Source organism: Barbatula barbatula, assembly GCF_947034865.1.
Source record: "Barbatula barbatula genome assembly, chromosome: 19".
Classification (NCBI taxonomy): Eukaryota; Metazoa; Chordata; class Actinopteri; order Cypriniformes; family Nemacheilidae; genus Barbatula; species Barbatula barbatula.
Genome location: NC_136782.1, coordinates 10,164,073 through 10,190,027, shown reverse-complemented (window position 1 = coordinate 10,190,027; position 25,955 = coordinate 10,164,073). Strand labels below are relative to the sequence as shown.

The 25,955-nt window shown below is 40.4% G+C and overlaps 1 protein-coding gene across 1 annotated transcript; it reads right to left on the bottom strand.

Annotated features, from left to right (window-relative positions):
* Positions 1 to 122: 122 nt before the first annotated feature.
* traf4a (tnf receptor-associated factor 4a) lies at positions 123 to 25,297 on the bottom strand. Its single transcript, XM_079481058.1, has 7 exons — positions 24,751 to 25,297; positions 8,668 to 8,719; positions 5,926 to 6,030; positions 5,611 to 5,772; positions 4,915 to 5,076; positions 2,840 to 2,995; positions 123 to 2,735 (listed from the first exon to the last, which is right to left on the bottom strand). Exons 1-7 carry the CDS (start codon positions 24,891 to 24,893, stop codon positions 2,103 to 2,105), a joined length of 1,413 nt encoding a protein of 470 aa, XP_079337184.1. The 5' UTR covers positions 24,894 to 25,297; the 3' UTR covers positions 123 to 2,102.
* Positions 25,298 to 25,955: the final 658 nt, after the last annotated feature.

Sequence of the window (25,955 nt, the reverse complement as noted above, 5' to 3'; positions counted from 1 at the left end):
GTGTCATTGTTGTGTGATCATTAACAAATAAAGTTTGATGTCAAATGGCATTTGGCTAACCTGGTTTAAAATAAATAAATAAAGAACCCACGTTTTGGTCTATTGCACACAAAAGTGATTTTATGATGCTTTTAATATTGCATTTATGTGATATGGATTTTTCCAAATGTCTCTTAATAGAACAACACAGCATTATTTGTTACAACTTTAGCGTGTGCAAATAACAAACTTATATTTTGGAACAGTATTCTTTTAAGATGATTTTTTGTGACAGTGGTAACCCTAGTTTTACATCCTTTCATTTTTATCCATGTCTTAGGCTGTGGACGAGAATGTCTTATGATATGGTATTTAAAACTAAATTGTAGTATATTAATTTTTTTCGGTCATATGTGGTTTGTTTCTTCTACAAAGGCTTTGTTTTGTTGGTCTTGTGGGAGGATCCTGCGGGACTGGTAATCATTTGCGACTGTGGGCCGGGTAAACTTTGAGACAGCAAAAGGTCCTGTGAGCGAAACTGTCTGTGTGAGACAACAACTGCGAGCAGATCTTTCAGACACAGTTTTATTTCAAGTGATATCCGACAAGCAATCATTAAATCAACATATAAAACTTCTGCACCATTACTCATATCGAGTGTATGTCACGGTGCATTAAAATAAATACTTTCAAGAGGAAATAATACAGACGTAATACTCAAAGTCCAAACCAGACGAACGTAACGGTCGAGCAAATGCCACAGACATGAAACGTAAAAAGGTCCCGTAAAACGTCAACGTACACGCACCCCCAACTCATTTCCAAAAATGTTGTAGAAAACATCTGCAGTACTTTGTAAAATACAGAATCTTAGCAAAAAACTTCTTTTTTTTCCAGGTTTCCTCAAAATCATTGCAAAATATTAGCTGGTATCGTAGCGAGATTACATGTGCTTTTGCATTTCATTTTCATTTATTAGTATTCACATATATAAGATCCACAAAGTCTTGTCTGTATGGAGCAATGGCAGCCATATTGCACAAGGCTCATCTTCCTCAGGCACATGGAAGAACTCTCCTATCGTTCACATGCTGCTTTCCTGCAGGCAGGGGTAACCATAGCAACCAGCGCCGCTCGACTGAGACGCCCTCGCACCTGAGGCACCAGCACTTTGGGGCGGCTGTGGTGAGTGCCTGCATTCTACATTATCCGCCACCTGCCAGTGACCGGCATCACAGGACGAAAAAAAAGAAAGTGTGTACCGAGCATGTGTGTCCAGAGTTCACATTTAAAACACCCTTCTTTATAAACAGCGTTGCTTTTTTCACATATTAAAAAAAAATTGGTTCCTTTGACCTTTCATTCGCCTCAATATGCAGCGATGCCTCAACACATGCTGGTTAAAAATACAGGCTACGGTACAAAAATGTGGTCCATGCTGACTTCTCTCCTTACGCCCTCAGAGTGAATGTAAACAATCTCTCTCATGGCTTTCGATCCGGACGGGAGTGCACGGGTTGGGCTGAAAAATCCTGAACCCCGATTCAAGTCCTGCTGTCAGTCCCGAATGGAAGGTGGGAGTCCCGTCTAGCTTACAATACGGAGTTAGCTACATTTACTTCACAGTCATTGTTAGTTTACTTAAAACAAGTTAAACAGGAATGCTAGCTTGTGTTGACTCCCACCGTTGAGAGAACCAATGCCGGACAAAACTGTGTACACAAAAGACTGTGTGTGAATTGAAGTACTGCCTGCTGTTGGGTTTCAGACTTCGGTCACCTTTTTTCCAACGTTCTCAAAGTGCAAGGGTTACCCTTTCACAGTCAGCTTCAATCGCATGTTCTGTCTGAGAAATAACCTAAATCACGCTCGAAAAATAACATTTAAGTTCAAAGAAATGTTCTAGGCACTACTGAATGTCCAAAGGCGCTGCTGTAGATTGAGGAAGAGAGTGTTACAAAGCAAAACATTTCAAAGTGATGATTTTGCAGATCAAACACTTCCACGTTTCAATTTGGGCCCCTAAAGCCAGTCAGACAACCTGACAGACGAGTCGGTACAGTTTCGGAACAGACAAATTAGGGTCCATAAAGACATCTAGAAAGACAAATCGGCGAACAGCCTCAAGCCATGATTTTTTGTGGGATTTCTATGGAAGCTTTGAGGAAGATGGCGTTATCACGGATGTAGTTCCTCTTCTTGATCTCCTCGTGCGAGATGAACTTGGGGTAGCCGAAACCCAGAGTGCTCTCGTCCAGCGAGTTCCGGCTGCTGGACGGTTTCTGGAAGTTCTTCCAGTTAGGATCAGGGTTGAAGGTCTCTGTGATATGTTGAGGTTTGGACAGCGACGGGTCGCTCTGGTCCAAGATAGAGAAGGTGACCTTGTAGGAAAAGGGCCATTCCAGCAGGTTGTCGTACTCGCCAGGCAGCACGCGGATGTAGATGGACAGATGCGACCCCTCGCCGCTGCCGTTTCCGTTGAGGAAAGCTGATACTTGCAGCTTGTAGCCGTAACGGTGTGTGTAGAAGGGAGGGCTGAAGAACTCGTGGTTGTTGCGAAGTTTGGCCTCCTGCAGCTTGCGTGAATAGTCGGTCAACTTCCAGATGAGAACGCCGTCATGGCTAATCGACAGCTCCTCCATTTCCCGTCTCATCTCCATGATTTCCTGTCGCTGGCGGCCCACTAGAGTGCACATCATAGTCAGGTGGGACTTTGTGCTCTCCTCTAGGTGTCGACCGATGGCCATTTTCGGGCACTGTAAGGCAGAACACAGAACATTTTTATAATATATTTTATAAAAAATATGCTAATGCTTCAACTCCAAAGTTGGAGAGCTCAAAGAAGGCAACTTTGACTCACTCTGTGTTTACAGCCGGCTTCTTTAAAGGGGCAGAGGATCAGCGCGCTGCCGCAGCTCTCCTTCACATGATTGGCCAGATCTTCCCGGGCGATGTTCGGGGTGCCGCACTGGTTGGGGCACTGCACAGGGAAGCGAGGGCAGTGATACTGATGGTTCTGGGGGAGGAAGTGAAGCAGTCAGCATTGACGTGAATCTGTAGGTTGTGCTGTGAATTTCTGTCGCTGTTGTTAAGCAACGGCAGCTTGCAAGAAAAAAGGCGAGAGATTTATGAAATCATCATGACATCTAGAGAAGCTTCTGCCCTCGTGTAACACTGGAAGCACACGGGTTATGACTTCAATGACCAGTGAACACACAAGTACGCTACAAAAATTATGACTGTTGTCTTGCTTTCTAGTGAAATAGAAAAGATGACTTGAGAAGCTTTATTTTTTATTGAGCAACTATCTATAACTGTGAATGCGCAGCTAAGGGAAAGAGCAGACAAATTGTGGGAGGGGGGTCCTTGGAGGTAACTGGCGTCGTCTAAAATAAATTCATAATGGTGTTAAAAAACATATGATTAAGCTATTCAGTTATTGTTAATATATTTTCTTAAATGTTTCAGTTTTTCTATATTCCATATTTATATTCCACATCTTTATTTATATTCAATATTCCTATTTATATTCTATCCATCCACCCACTTTTATATTTTTTATTTATATTTGAAGAGTTTTCAAAAATCATGTTTTCTATTGTGCATTTCAAGTAATTTCAATCAAACTGTAGTTGGCTTGTTTTGATTAAGCAATATTAACTTAACTTTAAAAAAAAGAAAACTAGCTAACTAGCACAATAAAATAAAACAAAAACACGATAAGACAATCCAAAAGATTATTTTGATTTTTTCCCTATAAAGAGTCATCCGTCAGATTTAACAAATAAAATGACAAAAAATACTGATAAAAATTGAATTCATGCCTGATTTATACCTTGACTACACTGTTGCTTTCTAACACGCAGAGACAAATGTGTGTAATACATTCGTGCAACATAAATGTATGACCTAAAATAAGAAATGACTTACAAATAAGTCTCACAAAATGTGAATGCTCCCTTGTATGAGGAAGAAATAGCCGTGTGTGCTATTTCTAGAAGGGCAGTGAATATCACAGTGTTTTCTGCTTGTATTTCCTCTATGTGTTTAAATGCAGGTGTTAAGAAAAACTCAGCCAGCCCAAGCTGTGGTTGACTGGCACCAAACCCAGAATCTCGCATAAAAGCCTCTTTTTATATTCAAAGGCCCTTTGCCATCCCACCCTGTGCTGCCTCAAAACCCCTTTAATTCACCACTGAGCACCTCTGTTCTATTAACACCCGGCCACTGACACAAACACCCATCAAACAAACACTGTGTTCATCCCTTTCCCATCACACAACAGAAGGAAGTAACCGTGCTGAACGATTTAAAGGCTGCTGGGCAGTAAAGATATAGGAGGGGCTATTCTATGAAATATCAAGCTTTATCCAGTTAAAGTCAATTTTGCATATTTCTTTACATTCTATCAGACGGATAATGTGTATTATTCAGCCATATAAAACATGTTGGGATATATTATTGCCTTTAGAATGGTAACAGGCTTGAAAAAATTTATCAGTTGATATAGCTTTGTGTACTGTGTTAGGCTAACTGAGACCAGTTTTATAGCACTTATGCATTGTTGGCCTTTTGTTGCACCGATTGCTTCCATTGCTCTCTCTCATTTGTAAGTCGCTTTGAATAAAACCGTCTGCTAAATGACTAAATGTACTGTAAATGTAACAGGGCTGACATTTCAGCATTTTAATTTGACACTACAAAACTAATGCTAAGATTGAGAAACTACAGTTCCAATGCCGTTTGGATTTTTGAGTAGTTTATCACTCTTTAAAAAGTAACAGGTGATAGTAATAGGATTGATCATTTAAAGAAGGCCAATATAGATTTAATACGGACAAATGCTGTCTTCAACAAATTGCATATATATTTCTAATACTGCTAATCATTTTAGTTGTAGTATGGCCGAGAGGTCTGGTCTGTCATGCTACTGACCTGGATGGTGTCAAAGACGAACTCCTTGCCGCAGTACTTGCAGGGCTGGGTGCGTTTGGGACATTCGGTCATGGTGTGTTGGGACAGGAGTCTCCTCATCATTCTCGCGCCACACTTGTTCTCGCAGTAGACACTCTCTTGTGGACAGATGCCCTGGTGGTTCTAAGAAACAAACATTTGCAAGGATGTGTGTGTTAGCATGGTTTTTATTCGGCTGAACCTTACATTATGTGACACTATCTTTACTAGTGGAAAGGAGACTAAAGATGGTTATATAGAGAAAGAAACTTAATGGAGTCTTTAAGCAAATGTTTCCACAGAAAATATTATTTAATTATAGATTTGAAAGATTTTGAGCAATTTTGCATTCACACATCAAACAAAGAAAGTGTCCAATAAAACCCATTAAACAAGTGTAAACATTTATTTGATAGATTCTGGGCTTGAAATGTATTAGAAGTGTTAAAACAGGAGTGGCACTACAAACGCGAACAACCGCGGCTTCTCTGACACTACAACATCTAGCTGCCAATTCTCAGAGTTTGCACGTTGTGTGAATTACACCACAGTGAGACACACATGATGTAAAGTTTATCACACAACAAAACGGAAAATAATCAAGCTAATATTGCATAGCCGACACATCAACATGCTCATAAAGCTAAAATGGCAAATGCTAACAACTGTTCAGCGTACCTCGTAGGCCTCTCCTGTGAACTCGCTGCCGCAGAACTCGCACTTCACCTTGCGTTTGGGGCAGTCGTGCTGCAGGTGCTCGGGCAGGTCGCGGCGTGTTAGCTTGACGGCACAGCGGTTGGGGCAGGGGATCACGTTGAAGGCGCAGGTGGAGAAGTGGCTCTGGAAAAGATACGAAATACGTGTGATTTAGTTTCTTTTGCTAAAACATTTATATTTTGAACTAGCACAGGATCTGCACATACTAGAATGTGTAGCTAAATTGGATGAATTGCAGATTGTTTTGGGTACATGTTAAAGTGTAAATGTTGTTACCTGTAGCTGTTTCATCTGGCCGGTCCAGCGGCAGCCCTCTTCACTGTGAATACAGCGGATGGGCAGCGCCAGTATCTGTTGTTCCAGCTCAGGGTCAGGATAGATCTACAACACACCGTTACACCAAGGACACATTAATCAAGCTTGTCTCCTCTCGTGAAACACACACACACACACTCATATATTAACCAATCAAGGACAGGGCACAGGCCTGGCGTAATCGTTCACTTATTATCTGTGACACAGCACACGCCTGCAGCTTGTCCTACAGTTAAAGGAGATTGTTTGTTGATATAATAGCAACTAATGTCACGTCATTCAGAGGGATGGGCACTAGTACTCGGAAATGACAGCAATAATCAATCTTCAAAATAGATAAGTATGGTAGTTGTTTTTGGGTGATTAGGGGACGGTTTTCCGGACAGGGATTAGCCTGAACCAGGACTAGTCCTTAATAAATTAAATTAGGATATTTAAGTTGTTTTTAAAAACATACTCTACTAACCCAAAACATTACTGGTGTGCATCTCGAGAAAAAAACAATCACACTCATATATTTTAAGATATATCAGTTGTTTTTCGTCAAGACACCTCTAACATTTAGGTTAGTTTGGGACTAGACTTAAGGCCTGTCTGGAAAACCGCCCCAAAAAGTGCATACAAAATGTTGACTATACATAACATTTAACAAAATATCCCCCAAAATTCTGTGTTTAGTAAAGGTGTCATTTTTAGCATTAACTAGCGTTCTCACAGACAGCGATTTACATTTGTTCGACTAGGTCTGAATCACCATGAGGCTGTATACTTTAAATGTATGTAGCTATTAAAAAGTTAAAATTTTAGTAATTTATTTAGACCTTTTCCTCTATGGAACACAAAAGAAGATGTTTCGAGAAATCTCTGTGGTTTTGTGTCCATACAGTGGAAGTCAATGGGGGCCAATTTTGTTTGGTTACTAACGTTCTTCAAATATCTTCTTTTGTGTTCTGTAGAAGACAAAAGTCATACGTGTCTTGGAATGACATGATGGGGTAAATGATAGGATATTTAAATTTTTCACTATCCCTTTACAGCTATACATTTCATACGATTAGAAATTGCATAATGGTGACGCAACACTTTCAAAGATGGTGAAAAATATATTGTGTCTCATAGAAACAAAAGTACATGCAGTTTGGTCATCGTGAAGATTGTAACCTCATCACTGCCCTGCAGTGTCTACTGGTGTGTACGTATCAGCTACACCCAGAGGCTATTGCATCTTCCCGTCATCCATAAAGTTGATGAGACGATGCTTCATCCAATCAGTCCAAATTCCCTGCTAGCAGGATTTACATACACACTCGTCTACTGTGTATTAGGACGACACGTGAGGCAACTCCGCTGCTGTTCGCCACCCATGCAGTCCCATATGGAGCCGCTGAACCCCCTCCCAACCACAGACACAAATTAATTTTCATTGACAGATTTTCTGGCACGCTTAGATAAACTCTCCCAACTGTGCCATTCTGCATCACCCACAACAAATTTCAGAAAGATTTACACGAACAAAGTTCTCTAAATTACCATAATCACACTTTTCAACTGTTACGTAAAAGAAATCTAAAAAGCAAACCAAACTTGGTCTTTTCATTATTTCTGATTGTAGCTTTCCAACTAACTATGTATTCACTTCATACTGTCGTTGAGGAAATGTAGGTGTACCAAATAAAACAGTAGACGTCCGATGAACCCGACCTCAAACTGGCAAACGGTCCCGGTGAGGTGGCTGGGTGATCTGTGGGCGACTGTCAGGCCTTTTAAAATTACTGCTTGTGTAATAAATGCTTCTCAAGAGCATCAGACACTCCTCCTGCACAACGCCAGGGTTTCCAGGAGGAATACAGTTATCCCCCCGACTTCATGCAAATCACAGCTTCAACGGATTACTGAGCTAAAGCTCTCTGCAAAGCACAACAGGTTTAACTTCCTGCATGTGCCCTTGCAGAAGTGTGTCAAGCGCGCTTGCATGAAAAGATGACTCAGACGACTGTTCGGTTGAAAAACGCGCAGTAAGAGGGAATTTTATAGAAGCGCTGAAACTATGCCTGCTGCCGCGGATGTTGTTAAACTCAAGGTTGTTCATCATCATTGGAGGAGTCTGTGTTTCATAATCTTACTCTCGAGGGCACAACATGAGTTAAACAAATTATTAAACAATTTTAAGAAGACAGCAACGGCACCCATTCACTTGCATTGGTTTGTGTCCATACAATAGAAGTGAATGGGTGCCGCCGCTGTCCAGTAACCAACTTTATTCTTCTTTTTTGTTCTGCGAAAGAAAGAAGGCCAGACAGGATTAAAATGACATGAGGGCGAGTAAATGACGAGAATATTGATTTTTGGGTGAACTATCACTTTAACTCATTTTGTCAACTCTCTTTCTTCCATGATTTCTTCGGGCATTCCTGGGGACACTAGTGACCCGTGGCAGTTCATTAGTGCGATTTCTCGGTCTGTTTGAGTAGCGTGGACGTGGGGGGAAGTGCCTGGGGCGGTACCAGACCGGTGACACGTTAGCATTTTGTAGTTCACTTTTGCAGAGCGACTCTCTAGTGAAGTATAGAGAGTATAGTAAAAAAGCAGGACGCCTTTGACTCTATCCCACTGTATGTTGTAGGAATGTAAAGCGCTGTGAGAGATTGAGTTGTAATCTGTTCTGCAACAGAACGCACTGGAGATTAGTGTTGAGTGAATTACCTTGGCATAATCCAGTGGGAGCTGGTCCTCCGGGCACTTGAAGACCCCCTCACTGCCAACAGAAGGAAGAGAGAATATATTGTTATAGTCGCTGAGCAGTAGAAAAGTAATCAGTGACAAATAATCGATTCAGCGAAGGGCTGTCATAACGGCGTACAACCAGCAGATTCAGTGTATATAGTGAAAGCAATTGAGATGACATGGCAAGACTCAAACTACATTTGTTAAACGAAGTGGGTGGGGCTTGCTTGTGGAAAACACATCCATGGGGTGGTTGCAATGTGGTTACAAAAGGGCTTTATCCCGAAGAATGTGTCATTTCGGGGCATAAAAAGTTCAGGTATTTTCTTAGGAACATCATATGAATATTACATATACAGAAAGTTTTTTTCTTCTTCTCGGTGACATTGAAATATTAAAACACACAAAACAATCTAAAAAATAATCTTGAATTTAGTAGTATCTTAGGTCACTATTCTTGTCAGTTAAATGTATCTTGATTTAAGAATTTATAGATACGTTTACTAGAAAACAAGACATTAATGCTTTGTAAGCAATTCATTTTCTGCAGAGATGTAACAAGACCAGTTTTCCAGATTAGTCATGTCATGTGACACACATATGCCCTATTGACTTCCCATAGTATTTCCATCTAGAGCCCAAAACTCTGCTTTACAGTATGAAAAGTATGTTAGAGCTATTATAATAATTACAAATATTTCAATGCTTCTTTGTGTATTATGACACGAAATGTTTCCAGTCGTAACCTGATTTTTCGGGATTAAAAATCATCACCACATAAATTCCTCGTTACTAAACTAATCCTTGAGAATATAAAGTCAAACTGTAACATATGAACTGACACAATAGACTGAACGTCGAAAACACATTACATTTTGAGATTTATTCAAACTTAAGAAGAAATAAAAATATATTCATTAAGATCAATATTGAGAGAAGAGAAGAAAATCTATAAATACAAAATATTTTTAATTAGAATTCAAGAATAAAATAGCATGAAAGTGAGGAAGAATTTTCGTCAGAAGTTTTGTGAATCCACCCCGGGTCCCAAGTTATCAGGACCCACCCCAATGTAAGTCTATTTTGAGGTTAACTTTTCTAGTTTGTTTTAATCCTTAACCTCAAGTATGAGCAATACAAAGCCATTCATACCTTTAGCAAGCAACACTAAACATCACCTTCCTGTCTGACCTGAGGAGTGTCCAAACCTGGGTAGAGGCTCTTTGTTTGCTATGCTGAAGGTCAATTATGTAATCTGGTTATGAACCTTTTACAACAAAGCTGAACAGGGCTGAAAGACACATAAAGGAGAAACAGGAAGACATGAGATTTGGCATGGCTGTAAGGTTACCAGCTGAGATGGTGTCGTGCCTCATTAGAAGACCCCCTTGGGCAGCAGCATGGGCTGTCCTGAGCACTGATGTCACCATTAAATATTCACTGTGGTAAATAAAAGAAGTGACCGCAGATAGCAGTGAGAGGAGTATAGGGGAGGAGTGTGTGTGTGTGTCCTACTGTACACCAGCGTTATTTACATAAACAGAATCCTTCCAAAGGACCATCTGTGAAAGCGCTCCCGAGAGATGTGTTAATACAGCCCATCTACTGCCTGGTACTGAGATACAGACGCTCTCCAAAAAACACATTCATGAATGTGATCCAGTTTAACATGTCCATACAATGATGGCATTTATCTATGAGGAAGAAACTGAGAGTGATAGCCGTGGTCATTATCTATGGTCATAAAAACGCATTTCTCGCCAAAGGGCGAAAAAAGTGACACTATCACGAGATGATTTAATTGTAAAAAATGGACTTTACCTCAACTGGCTATGGAAATAAACTGTTACATAACAATGTACACAATACGTCCCCATTGAATTCCAGAAGGGCCCTAATGTAAAGAGACCAAAAACATGACATGAAAAAAGATCCCAGATGGAGATTTGGACATGTTAACGCCCGAGGAGACGACAGCACTTCCATCCATTAGGTTAGTGTGTCAGTGGGGCTCCAGTTAACAACAGGCCTTAATAAAAAAAGTCAATCAATTACCCTTCAGAGACAGACCTACTCAGCAAAGCTGCATCCGACGCTGCTGGACTGTATTACAAGACCATCAATACGGCTCCATTGGGACCAATCAGCTTTTCAGGTTGGGTTCTAATTTACAACCGAGGACTGCCCCCTTCACTGATGAACAAATGTGAATTGAAGCACAGCAGACAGAGAAAAAGGGAAGGTATATTGGAATCTCCTTCTCATTTCTTATAATGTAAACAAGGATGACTGGTTCGATTCTTCACAAAAAGCAATACAACCGTTTTAGACCTTATGATTCCGATTTAGCCGTTTGGTTGAGACTCATGGCTAGAGCTGCACGTTATTGAAGAATAATGTTAAATGCAACATGCATATGATAATGCTTAAAGTTTGTGAAAATTGAATTCAATTATATAATTTTTTTGTAACAGAAAAACATGTAACAGATTTAATGGTTATACTGGGAATCGTATTGGTTTTAATGGAAACTATAAGGGTGCCTACTGTTTGGTGATGGATTCTATTGGTGGGACGCTACTTAGCAGATGGAACAATAGAACACCATTAAATCCTATTGGAATAATGCCAAAAACACACTACGGAAAATAATTTTGTATTGGTTTTAATGGAAAAAGCTAATGGCTCATGATGGCATTTTGATGGAAACCATTAGAATTGTTGTGATGGTATTGTTTTTCCAACATGTTTCACATTCTTTCTGGGAAAAGACTGCATCACACTCTCTCTCTCTCTCTCTCTCTCTCTCGCAAAAATGTATATATTTTAGAAAAGTTTAACAATGCATAACTTTTTGAAATATAAAAATGTTGTTTACTGCAAACCATTTGTTCATATTGTGATATGCACGTTTGCAATATTTCGATATATCTTGCAGCTACTCATGGCCATGGCTGATTCACAGATACAATGATGGATTAGCATTAGCATAATGTCTGGCCCTTTCTCTACTAATGTCTTGCCTTCCTCTGCTTTTTTTTTTAACAAGAATTCAAGTTTAGATTCGAGACTTGAATTAGTTCATCCGCCCCCAAAAAACATTTACCCCACCCTCACATTGGTCCAAACCCTTATTTCCCACATCTCATTCAAGCTTATAAATATGCACATATTCCAACTTGCCACATAACACTATTCTTTGTTGTAAAATACAAGAATTGCCATTGGTTCCCTTGTGGAGTTATTTATGTTTAAATTGTTTAATGTTTATTAATTCAGTCATCGTTTACTCACCCTCTTGTCATTTTAAACCTGTATGACTTTCTTTCTTCTGCAGAACACAAAAGAAGATATTTTGAAAAATGGATGAAACCGTTGGTCCCCATTGACTTGCATTGGTTTTGTCTCCATACAATAGAAGTTAATGGGGACCAACCGTCTTCTTTTGCAAAGATTTGTCAAAATATCTTCTTTTGTGTTTTGCAGAATAATGAAAGGCATACAGGTTTCAAATGACAAGAGGGTGAGTAAACGATGACAACATCTTCATATTTTGGGCGAACTGTTCCTTTAAGAAGATATAATCAAGTTTAACTATTCCTTTAAAACACTGGACTCCCCCACCTCCGATCTCCCACAAGCAACGGGGTAAACAATAGCCGCATTAATATTAAAATCTCAGTTTCCCTTAACAACCGGGCAGGCGTGACAGCTGCTCATGCTAAAAGATGACCAATCGAGCCGATGGCCCGTGTGTTATAACAGCAGGACAGATGAAAACGCCTGCAGGCTAATTACATATTCATGTCTGTTCCCTTTCACTTAACACATCCTGTCAAGAGCTACAGCCCTCTGATCTGGTCCTCTGACATCGGGCAAATTCGGGTCAGCTATGTCGTTTTAACACAGAGCGTGTACACTTCATTCCAGATCGTCAATGATTCTTGATTGCTTCCCAAGCTTCTTAAAATTCTCTGGCGTGCCCTGGGGTCAGATTAGCCAGTCATCCGTTTGCAAAGTGATATAGATGAAGACAGACGTCACAACACTGCACTCGCACCCTCGACGAATCCTTTGACAAGCAGGCCAGCGGGGAAGTGGCCAATCAGTGTAAAGAATGCTGGACAAAAGGGAAGCTCGGAAGGGTCGAAAGAGGCTCTGAATGCCTTCTTAATGGAAGAAATATTAAAATTTGGCAGACGCTTTTATCCAAAGCGATTTACATTGCTTTATACTGTACATTTGTTTCTAAATATGTCTTTCTCTTTCGGTCTCAGAATGGTATGGAGGTCTAAATCTATTAACAGTAAGTGCACTTGAGGACTGGCCCTGAAAACTACACTGTGTTTATTTGTATAGAGGACTTTTATTTACGTTATTAATAACGTTCTGGCTACGTTGGGACACGAGGCATCAAAGGTATAGTTCTTAAGAAAGAAAATCCTTTCATCATTTACTCACCCTCATGTCATTCCAAACCTGTATGACTTTCATACTTCTGCAGAACACAAAAAGAAGATATTTTGAAGAATGTTGGTAACCAAACAACATTGACATTGAATACCATTGTATGGCCACAAAACCACTTGGCATTTAGGCCGGATAATGGTGGATCGGATTGCTTCACCCACCTAACAGTGAAGATAACAAACCTCCGCAGGCAGTCTCAGGTCAGCACAACACCGTGACTGTTGTTGGATTGTGAGGGCCATCATAAATCTACAGTACCGTGCCCCCTGGTTAAGAAAACTGCAGGAGCCGAGCACTTAACAGCTAACTGTTACTCACTACTGCCTACTCGTGCCTGTCTTAAAACAGTCATTTAGCAACAAAGAAAACACTTGACCCTAAACAAAAGCGTTTTTGTATGTTTTTACATACATATATATAATGTAACTTCTGCGCAGGGTGATGCTGAATCAACAGTTCATTTATGATGATGCACGCTCACTGCTCAGATAAAGCATGTGGTCCATCCAAGACCTCGCAATCAGGATGGTGGGATGACATTCTGTGTCGCTATGTGTGTTTGCAATGACAGCAGGGACATTGTGGGTCACACAGAGGTTCACACTTACGTAAAAGGTTTCTGCATTTCACTTATCACTCTCTCTGCTGACATTTCAGAGGCAAACCATCTGGGATCTACTGAAATGTTTTTGCAATGTCATATCACTATGAGCATTAACAAGATTATAACAAAGTTTAAATTCCAAGTCAAAGTTTAAATTCTTAAAAAAACTGGTCCGCATTGGCCTGCCATGAGGCCTCAGGGAGCTGTGTTCAAGCCCCCTGCTCCTATCACATCAAGAACCCTGTCCAGTTCAACAGATGATAGACAGACAGACATACAGACAGACATAACGTTCTGAGCAGCTAAAGTGCTGAAGTGAGTTTATTAGATTTGGCACACGTGTGAGGAGGAGACACTGGTCTGCATTGAGGTGCTAAATGCCGCAGTAAAATGCATATGCGAATCTGTTAACTCCTCTGCTTTGATGTTCACACTGAATGTCAGCCACCTTTCTTCCGGTCTCTCTTTCTCTCGCCTACGTCTCCACATGTGCATACAAGCACCCTCGCGCATAACTGTCGAAAGTGGCATGAATGGAAAGTCGGTTCTCTTACGGGCCGATTTGGCAGTTTAATTATACGGCAGGTCTAAATGTATCCGCCAGCTTTGAGGGGAGGCAGTCACCGTAGGGATCCTGGGGAATGCAGGCGCACGACGGAGCAGATCTGCGTGCTCCTCTTGCGCTGACAGCTTTATTAAAAGAGATGCTGTCCATACGCACAGAGATGCTTTGATCTGTCTCTAGGCGATCCTAATCATTAATGCTGATAAAGGGCATGGCAGTGCTAACTAAGTGAGTCAAGACTGGGCATTGAGATTCAGAAGGGGTCCAAAAAAGTATGCCTTTAAAAATATGTAAAGATATTAGAGCAAATTTTAGACGTGTCATTCTAATCCTGAGGACTGAGACATCTGATAACCATCACATCTGATGCATGACTCATTGAACTGATCCTAAAACTGTGGTTCAACTGAGGACACATGAAGGAGTCTGAAGACACAGCTCTTGGTCCTTTACAATACACATAATAGGACTAACGTGTGTTTTTAATCCTAAATTAAGTGCACTGAGAATATGAAACTGCTTAAACCTATATTATGGAGATGTGCAACCTTTTACCTCCTGTTAGCTCACTTTGTCATGCAACTCAATGTAAAAACAACTACTCCTGAGACGCTACCAAGAAATGTATTTGTTTGGTTATGACAAGAATGGCACACAAAGTCGACCTCCGGCGATTAAATAAGACTTGATGCCAATAAAAAATAACCATGGTTTTACTACAGTAACTTTGGGTTTATTTGTGGCAAACTTTAAGGGAAACTTGGAACTTTCATAATTTTGGGTTTGGTGAAGTCATACGTATAGCATCCACTCCAAAGTTATAAGACACAAAGAGAGCTACAATGCCACAGAGACGTATCTGAAAGCTAGCGTGCTGACACATTCAATGTGATAAATGCGAAGCATTATTGAAAAAATCCCATTTGGAAGCCCATTATGACATCACATCTGTCACCCGTGAGAGGTCAATTAAAGTTTCAAACTAACAAAACGCAGTTGACAAAGACAAAGCTGATCTAAATTAAAAAGCTCGATTAGTGTTCGAGTTCAGTGATGTGGAAATTGGACGGGAAAGTTGAGTATAAAGGACTAGGATTAGTTGTTTCTTAGCTTATCTTTTTAGCCGTGAGGGCTTCTCGCCCCATGAGGTTAGTGTGTAGGAGAGATGTTCAAAAGGTCTCCGTTTAAAGATGGCTACAGACCGAGCTGCAGAAGAATAAGCTCTCAAAGCACATTCTGAGAAGAAAACATAATTCATCAAAATGAGAAGATCTAAGAACAAGCTAATATTGGCTCTTTGATAATCCTGCACCAGCTTAATATATTCAATCTTCTGAGGGTTTCTTTTAGGAGAAAAGTCAGTCAGAGAGCCATTTGAACACGTTCAAAACTTTAGATGTATAACACAAAACTAATAGGCAGATCTAGGTACCAGAGGTTGACAAATTGGAGATATGATCTTATATTTGCTGGCATCAGATCAGATCTATAAGGCTGAATATCAAATGTTTCCGATCGATTGCTTTTAACACACTTACTCCGTCTTCTTCTCATTGAAGCGCTTTTAAAAATAGCCTGTGTACCGTAATATGGAGGTGATGCGATCAGTAACAGTTATCTCACCATCACTTCACACCCCTGCCAGACAGGAAGGCTTCTGGACTGGAAAAAAGTTGTAGAGATAAAACCAGCACCTAAAGCTTTGACACAAATTAGCAGCGGGCTAATCCTGAGCGCTAGCAAGGTCCATTTATGACACTCGGCAGCCATGTTTGTAACATGGGCAGTTATTTATTTATAGCAAGTCAACATTCCTATCTATTTAGATTGTGGAAGGCAGATATTTCAAAAATCGCTGGCAAAAATTCCGATCAACAATTCAACCTGAATAATTTTGCTTTGCTTTGCTTTAATTTAGTTAAAAATCATCTTTTTCAAGGATGCTTCAGCTACTGCGCATGCCCACAGGCTGACAAGTGCCTCACATAAGCCCCGCCCAGAGAATCGCCAAACTTTATTGATTGACGATTGGATCGTTCAACTGAAGGGTATGGCTTTCTACACTAGAGGGGCCATATTGAGCATTGCATTTTTCTCCATTCATTGTAATTGCAGTGGCGCATCTTGTCACTATACAGTATATTATCTTTGGCACTAGTGAGGACGGGTGGATAATTTTGCCATATATTATTATGTCATGCGCTTCTCACAGTGGTTCAACCATGACAGACCAAGACAGGCCAACTAATACGCCTTCATGTGTGGTCACTTTTTATGGCATTCAGGGATACTGTATTGGGATTGGTTAATCGCTGCATTATGCGGTCTCATGTTTATTTATAAGTACAACTAAAGACAAGACAACACTAAATAATGTGTGTTTACGTGTTGAAAGCAAACCGACCGTTATGTACCCATAAATCCCTGTATATAACACAAGAGAGTACAAGCACACAAATCCCAAGTAAATATTTATCCATTTTGATATCTATTAATAGCGTCTAACATATTAAGCTTGTCATCAGCTTTTCACAATGGCTAGTTTTTTCCTTCATTCAGAGCGAATAAAAACACACAACCTCTTTGTCACGTATTGTAGGTGTCAACACAAAAGCTTTGAATTGAGCTTCAACTAATATGTCTAGAATAAACTCTAAATCAACTTCAAATCGCTTCATTGTGTGTCCTTGCGTGAGGCTCTACATGAACAGTACCAGGTGCTGCTAGAATAAGGTAATTTGTGTGTTGTGTTAGAAAACCTTAACCACTCCCCATCGAACTTTACCTTGTGTGACTGAAAAGCGTCCAAAAACCAAGTGGGAATATCCCCTTGCGGACCACGGCGCAGAAGATAAGGACAACAGGAAGCATTTACGCCGCTGTTGAGTCATCCTGATAAAAGTAACTGGAAAGGGGAGCAGCGCTTTGTGAAAGTTAAAGATTTTACTCTCATTATCGGCTGTTGTGTAGCTGGCTGGCTGAGTCACTGCTTGCTGGTGGATACCAACTACGCACCTAATACTCAATGAGTCACCCACGCCATCTAGAGAAAACACCTCTCTGTCTCTGCTTTCCCTGACTTTAAAACTTTTAAAACCCTAGTTAAAGACAGTTAATCACTATGGGGGAGGATTATGTCATTAAAATGTGATTTCTGCTTTGGTTCATTGAAAAAAACAGAGGAAGGCTCATCAGCGACACTGTGTACCAGAGGTGCATCGCTCCTCAGAGGTGTCACCGATTGGCTAGGCTAGAACTACAGTGGCCATGGTAACGGGATAAAGGTGAGGCTACTCATGCTAGACAGGTGTGTGTATATGTGTGTAAGGGAGAGGCGAGCGATTTGGGAAGCTAGATGTGAGGTCATGTAGCTGATGAGAACATGTTAGAACCCCTGTGATCGCCATCAACCCACAGCGCAGGTAGAGGAGACAGAGGAGACCATTAGTGAAACACAATCCAATCCACACACATTTTATCTCCCACACAGACTCAGCCACTGAGCAACAGCATTAGCATTCAATTACTGAGATGATATTCAGAAAGTTCCTTCTGCAAGTATCGGGATGTATAAAGAGTCAGTGTCTTGATGTTTTGTGTATGGACCTACAAATGTATCTGTTTAAGAAATAAGTCATACATTTTAGATTTTAAGTAGACCATTAAGTATTGAAATTGTCTTTTTTATTTAAAAAGAGTTAAAGAGATCACCCAAAAATGAAAAATCTCTCATAATTTATTCATCCTCATGTCATGTGACTTTCTGCTGCAGAACACCAAAGAAGATTTCTGAAGAATGTTGGTAACCATTGACCCCCATTGACGTCCATTGTATGGACATAAAACCAAGATATTTCTCAAAATAGCTAATACACAGGTTTTAAATGACATGAGGCTGAATAAAAAACGAATATTTATATTTCGGCAGTTTTGTTTTAAACCATGGCCATTTTATTAAAAAGAAATAAAAAGACTCAAGAGAACAAGAAATGCACCAATAGTTCAAACAGCATACTCTTTAACATCTCATAAATCTCAAGTAGATGGAATGATCAGCACATCTGAACCTGAGGAAAGACTTTCTCTGTTCTCTTTCACCGGATGCGTTATGAGTACGGTCAGGACGGGAAACTCTAAGTTTTGTGTTGTTCTGACACATTTGAGAATAAACCCGCAGAGCCAAAAGAGGATAGCGTGCCACACTGGACCTGAAAGAACTTCTTTGAGCCGTTACACCAAGCGGATCTGCACGGGTAGGCAGGAAGGAAGCCATTAGAGGGCCTCTTTCACACAGAGGAACCAATGGCTGTGACCTTCAATCCGGTCTGCCTCCGGAATAGACAGTCAATAGGCCCGAATGAGTGCCCGCTTTAACCCGAAGAGCTTAACTGCTCTGCCAACACCTGTCGAGCTCTAAAAGAGAGCCATTCACTAAAACAGGTGCCTTCAGAGCGCCAAAGTTTCTTCCTGAAGATCTGGCCATCCCAGCTGCTTCCCTCACCAGTGGATTCTTCAAATGCCTGCTTGTCAGCAACACAACTGGTAGTGGTCTTGCACTCGTGGTCCCGCAGCTGTCTCCGCCCCAGATTCATGAAAACACAACCGTTTTTTATTAAACCATGTCACGTGTCGGATGAACATAAGATATACGGAGTTGACAAAAGATCAGCAGCGTGTAGTGTGGGTGAGCAGTACAGGATGTGATTGGGATTTAGAGACTTGTGCTGAGCTCATGGAGATTGAAGGTTTACATTACTGTGGCGTATAAAGCTGGAATAATTTAGCGGAGAAACTAATTGCATCTGGATGACCTTCAACTGTCGGTTACAAGGATGTAGCACGGAGCAATGATTTCATCCATTCATGATGTGTAATATCTACATTAACATGAAATATAATGACCAATTTATCTTATAATCGCTATAATTTCTCAACTGGATCCTAAAGCCAATTCCGAGGTCATAGGTCCATACGGAAATAAAACGAGTAACTTAAAGCTGCAATCTATAGCTTTTGGTTCTCTGTCACCTTCTCTGTTTAAGGCGAATTATTTAACGTACTTTGTGAGAGAAAAATAGGTCAAATTGATATCTCCCAGAAAATCTTACTATGTATCTATCTATTCAATAACTTTTTTTAAAGTTACAGATTGCAGATTTAATACACTACAACTCTGTTTTTGCATAATACGCAATACTGTCACACACTTTTTAACACATCTCTGTTCTCAATATACTGTATATATAGCAGCTTTTATAAAACGATAAAACGTTTTCGATAAATCCAGGTTAAAGCAACCTGGCCTCAGCATGCAAAGCGTGAGTGACAAAGAACTTTGCTGCATAACTAAAATAGTTCCCTTGGGTGCAGATACAAAGGGGAGGAATGGTTATACCATTTATCTTTAGGTATAAACATGCTCGGGCAAGTCCGGGATCCCCGCTGTTTAATACACTGTTCATAACTTTCTTTTGTACAACATGGTGGTATCTATGAGGGTTCGAGACATAGAAGCACCACAGTTATTCACTCAGGAATGCTGTCTATGCACTTGCAGACAGTGGACATCTGAATGGGGTTAGAAAATCCAGTCAGGAATGTTAAGAACTCGCCCGCTTTTTGTGTCGCCCTCATTGAACAAGCTCCTCATAACACCCTCAACCATGATAATTAAAACAGAACCCTCACGGCACTTCCATCCAAAGAACCGTTGATGCAAAAGATCAACAAAACCAAGAGCGGTCCGCTCATAACAGCCTCAGCCTACGCCGGCACGACTCGCAGCTGTGTGGAACGGTAGGGTCAACTTTCACAATGACCTTCCCGAAGTGTCTCAATATCATTTATCGAAGATATGATCTCAGCTTTTTCGCACCAAAACAAAGTTGTTCAGCTGTGAAAACAGCACAAAGGATTTATCACGAACTTATAATTGTAGATATGACACCTCCCGCCCAGTTCCCGCATTTTTTTCTAACCTCCACCGCAGCGAAACCTTACAGCTGTGGTAAAATTCACAAGTCAGCTGTCAACCTGCCTGCCATTTCTGAGACCATGCATTAACATTATTTTAACAGTCGGGTGAGTTTCACCTACAAGATTTGAATTGAATTATCTCGACGTGACTAATGATCGCTTCAACTCCTCCTTGTTTTGCTGTGGAAATATATTTATAGATGATGACAGTGTGGTGCCCGGGGTAATTTCATTTTTTGGACCGCTATCTAAATGCTGTGCTCACACTGAAACTGAACTCAGCTGAACCGTCTATTTTAGGCAATCGATAGTACACCTTTCTAAACTTTTCTTTCACTATGTATTGGCAAAAACACAACCCGGTTATCTCTGAACTTTGAAAGAGAGCTAATAAATACAAGTTCAACCATTCTTAACCATTCTTAAAGTCTTATTCTGCGGTTTACAGTAGTCTTTCAAAATGTGAAATTATGTCGCTTTTGTGTGTATATGGGAAGCAACCAAATACTAATGGGTTTCTTATTTACACATCATGGATTCCGACGTAATTACATTGTTATTGTTATTTTATAGTTGTATTGTGCGAAGTAGGTTTGTGTGAAATTGTAATTTTTAGCAATCCCTGATAGCACACCTATCTGGCACACCTAAATGTTTTTTTATTTGATTTTATTGTTTTTATTGTTTTATTGTTATTGTTCTTGGACAGAAAATACTTTGACAAGTTGTGTGAACTGTGCGCACCTGACCACTGTATGATGTCACAGGATGTACTATGCACACAAGGTACCGACCAGTAAAGATGCTTTCATTCAAAAGGTTCCCTGCTGTGTCTTTCTCTGACACTTTAAAATGCTCCACACACTGCCGACATGTTTGCTGCATTAATAAAGCATGAGCGTCAACCTCTCTATCTCTGCGCAGATTGCTGCTTGATCATATTAACATGTCATGTTCGGTCAAATTTATTTGGCCGTTTCACTTAGATATTTTTGGTTGCCGAACATTCGGTGCTTCCCCAATTGTTTGCCTATCTGCAATACATGTCTGAGAGGTCAGATGTCATACAGACATCAAAAAGTCAGGAAGATTTTTATGATTTAGAATGTATGTGAAACTGCCTTTTCTAATCTTTTCTGTACTTGTGCTATTGGGGTTTCCTCTAAACTTGACCCTTAAAAAGCAGTACCACCTGTGTGAGAATGTGATCCTTCATAAGACAAATCAGGAAGTAAGGGGGGACACCCAGTCATCATTCATCGGCCTCAATGGCACGAGTTCTGAGAAAGATGCTGACTCCCAGATGTCCTACCCATCCTGGCTTCCTCTCCACACTGGGCACCAATGCTTCCTCTAAAGCAGCCATTGCTCAGAAGTGCTCACTGTCTGTGACGGGCCAAAGAAGCTCTTTTCCTCTTTCAATGAACAGAGGGCAATTCATTCGAGCTTTAATGTAAAGAAGATGTTGCCACACAGATGGCCCTGGAAAGGAGTCAATCTTTCTATTCCCAGAATGCCTGTCAACAGTTACCCTGCTTCACCCCGTTTCAACCCATTCTTCCGTAGAGGCTTAAAAAGCGCAAATGTTGCAGACCATAGCCTCCCGAGAATACAGAAAGATAAAGAAGAAATGTTGAATATTTCTAACTCTACTTGCTTAACCGACATAAATCTTTATCACATAGTGTGCACCCTCGCATGCGTGTTAAAAAGTGTTAACCCATGAGAACTTCTTTTGTGTGATGGCAATGAACCAAATAAACTCAGCCAAGGTTTGTCTGCTCTGATCCCGTGACCGAGTTGATTGCCAGAGCGATAAGCCCCGAGGGTCGGCCCCTCCTGACCCTCCCGGCTCTGATTAGGTCTTCTGAGATAACCGCTGGAAACACACTCCATTTACAACGCAAATAAACCTTTAGGACCAAAGTCAAACCCTCCTCCAGTTACATGGGATAAATCTGCGGATAAGTGGGATGATTCAGGTGTTAGTGTGAATTTGAGTTTCAGACGGGTGAGTCTTTAGGTGTGCATGTAGCATGAGACTAAATATCGCCAGAGGCATTTTAACAATAATGGTTAAAATGCAGCAGATGGTGATTCATAGTTGGGTTTTGTTGTGCAAGAGCATAGCAGATGTAAACCCTCACGCGTACGGCGGACAATCTCATTGCAATGGCAGGTCTGAACTGATCACAGACTGACTGTAATAACGGTTGGAAGAACTCTGCATGTGAATTGTACACAACAATGGATAAAAAAGGCTGTGGTTATTGCGAAATGTCAACTAGGCTTAGACTAATCTTTACAATCACGTAAATATTTACTTTTCTCTTCTTAATGCCATTCAAGAAGGTCTTGAGATTCAAGATCAACTCCAAAAATATATGTTTAAATCAGTATTACAGTGGAAAAGTAAAGTATTGCAAAATAAACCCAGACAAGAAAAAAATTTCAATAAAGAATGTTTCAACAACGGCAATTTAGCAAAAAATTAATAAATGAATGGACCGTAACTGCATATTTGACCCTGCAGTGCTGCAAATGACCAATCAGAATAAAGGATTTGGGAGAGCGTGTAATAATAAACATCAAGTCGAAAATTTATGTTAAATCTAAAATCAATTAAACATAATGTGTTAGTTCGGTTTATTGAAGTAATAATGCAAACCACTCCAATAAATCAATGAAACCGTGAAAAGACAAAGATTTAGCATGCAGGCTAAAGGTTTGAAATCACAGAAACATCTAAATAGTTTTACAGTTACACTGAAGTGTTGAAATAAGCTACACATTAGCTGGTGACAAAAGTTGTTCAAAGATAAAAGTTGGCTTCTAAGAACACCAGATCACTTTTCTCTGACACACTTATGAGCTGAAGAATCATGAGCGTAGTCTGCCTTCATTAAGTCTTGTGTGACACTTCTTTTATTCTTCCTTTCTCGTGGACTTTTGTCAAAACATTACACTGGAAATTGCGAGGAATAATCCTTTTTGAATGTAGGAGTGAGAGAAAAGATGTTTACTTTAAGCAAGTTCTGGGAATAGAATAAAAAGACAGAGCCTCGGGCAAAACTTATAATTTGTTTCCTGTCTTTCTATTTCTCTGGTAAACATGTATGGTTCCTTTATGTTTCTATCACAACATTGTGATCGTAGTGGACAACCAGCATGCACTGGATACCTCTTATCTTCTACCAGAGCATAAGCAAAAGCGCAGTGTTTATGTTACACAACATGCAGACAGGAAAACAAAACTGGTTTTGTGGAAAAAGTAGATAAGATATTTTCCCTGTTTCAGAATATCAAGGCTTTATTACATTGTTAGGGGTCATTCAAAATGAACTGATCATATATGTGCAAAAAAATGTCCTTCCGTGGCCGTATCAATGTCAGTAGCATCTCATTTTCATTCAGTTCAACTTTTACATGTAACTACAGTCTGGCATCTTCATGCTGTTAAAGTGACTGGAATACAATTTCGTTCAGAATAAACAATCTGCCAAACTTTCAGTGTACTGCTGCCCTCGTGCCAATAAAGGAACCCCTTCCAAATCCCACGTGTGTGCAACCCCCTCTTACACCCCCACCGAAAAGCGAAAAGCCCTGCGGTCAATATGACAGACAAGGCCAGAGTTGAGGGTCTCTACTGCCTGAAAATACACAAACACACAGACCTTACAAGCTATAATATTGAAATCCCGTCATTGTGTTTTTCATATACTGCTATTTAAAAAACTCTACCCATAAAAGCTAACCATAACAGAAATCTATAGACATTCATAGATATTTTAAGCGCTTCAAATTTCCTTACAGGTTAAGGTAAGTCATTTCACATAAAAATACGTGGCCCTGCACAAACGCCAAACATGTCTGCAAAGGTCTTTTCATCATTATAAGTGGTTTACAAAGGTCCAGTAGACTTTAACACATTTTGACACGTTGATACTCAAAATAATGTGATTCCACAGAATTCTCTAAGTTTGTTACTGATCTGTGAGAGCTAGAATTTTATACTAATGAAAATACAAAGACAAAAGCTGTCATTTGACAAACAAGTAGGAACGTCATAATGTTCAACGCATTTTCATTGAATAGTTTATCTGCTGTCGTGTTGTATTTGATGTTTTCCCTGCAAACACACACATGCCATGCCTGTATTTATCGTCTGACACTACAGAAACTTCGTTTCCATACGCACATCATTCCCGGTGTCCTATTGGCTGCCAGATCAACAGAAGGCCTACGGGCGCCCATAAAACAGTCAACAGTACCGCAGATGATGGAGTTATGTGTCGAAACTGTAAGTAACGAAACTGTTTATCTGTCTAACACGGTTTAACCTTCAAACACGTCCATCTTCACTGCTCGAACTCGGATGTCTATCTCATGCTTATTATCATGATGTCTTCTGTCACGCGTTATTCTTTACCATGTGTTGATACCTCACCTGAGAAATTCCTGCAGACAGGTGTCGCAGAATCTGTGTCCACATGTGGAAACTTGGACGGGTTCCCTCATCGCTTTGCTACACAGAGGGCACTGAAAGCGCCTTTTGGGTTTCTCCAGGAACTTGTAGTCAAACCCCGGCATTGCTGTATTTTGAATAACAAGCGTCTCTAGAAACGGCGTTTATTTTCCTTTCCAGTAATGCTCGGTGACGTGCTGTCACTGCCCGAGTCCCTTCAAAGCTCTCGGGTGAAAATTGATATTCACTTGCCGACGATACACAAGCGCTCGCTCCTTCTAAGCGGTCGGTATTGTTCCGTCTCGGCTTTCTCTTTCGAGCAACGCCGCTCGATCCAGCATCGGGTTGACAGTCTGAACCCCGCGATGTGTTCGTATGACGAGTCCGTCAATGCAGCGCTACGGGTGAAGCGAGACGATGAGCTCAATGAGAAACATTAGCGGCGCGTCGCTCCTGTCTGTCGAGATAACACTGACAGCCTGGAGACAAAGCTCGAATCCCATCTGTTTAGGTATATAAAGCCCCGCCCACTCCTCCGCGAGGGAGGGGCCTAATTTAAATCTCTCCCTGCCCAAGGAGAACATGTACAGTTATTTACAGTTAAGTTAATGCGATCTGCGAGTGTTCTAACGTAGTTGCATTTGAGTCTTATTCGTGTTAAATAAACATGCATGCAGTTAGTTTAATGTGTTTGTGCTTTCTCTCTCTCTGTGTTTTAAAAAGATTTGAAGAAGTATAAAAAAATAATCCCAAAACTATTATTATTATCGGGTTTATAGAATGTCGTGTTCATTAGCGAAAGTGTGCATGCAAAGACAGTATCCCGATTATTGCTAACAAAAGATTGCAATTTGTAAGGGGAATTATTTGTAAAGGAAATTACTCCCTCTATCGGTGAGCGTCACGCACGTTCAGGATCAGACGTTACGTCAAAGAAATCAACCAAAGCCGTGTCATTTGTAACATTTATTGGCTCAGTTTTATCAAGCATATTGTCGGACATTTGCTAAACATGGTTAAAATGTAATGCATCGACAAGCGCGGTTACTGGACTTGGACACGCGCTGAGCATCACGTATTGCACAAGAATTACATCATAGAATGACGTATCCATGAGCTTTGTGTGTGTGCCATGTTAATGCTATTCCTCCGAGAATAAACATGACTCTTTTTTATGCATTATGAAT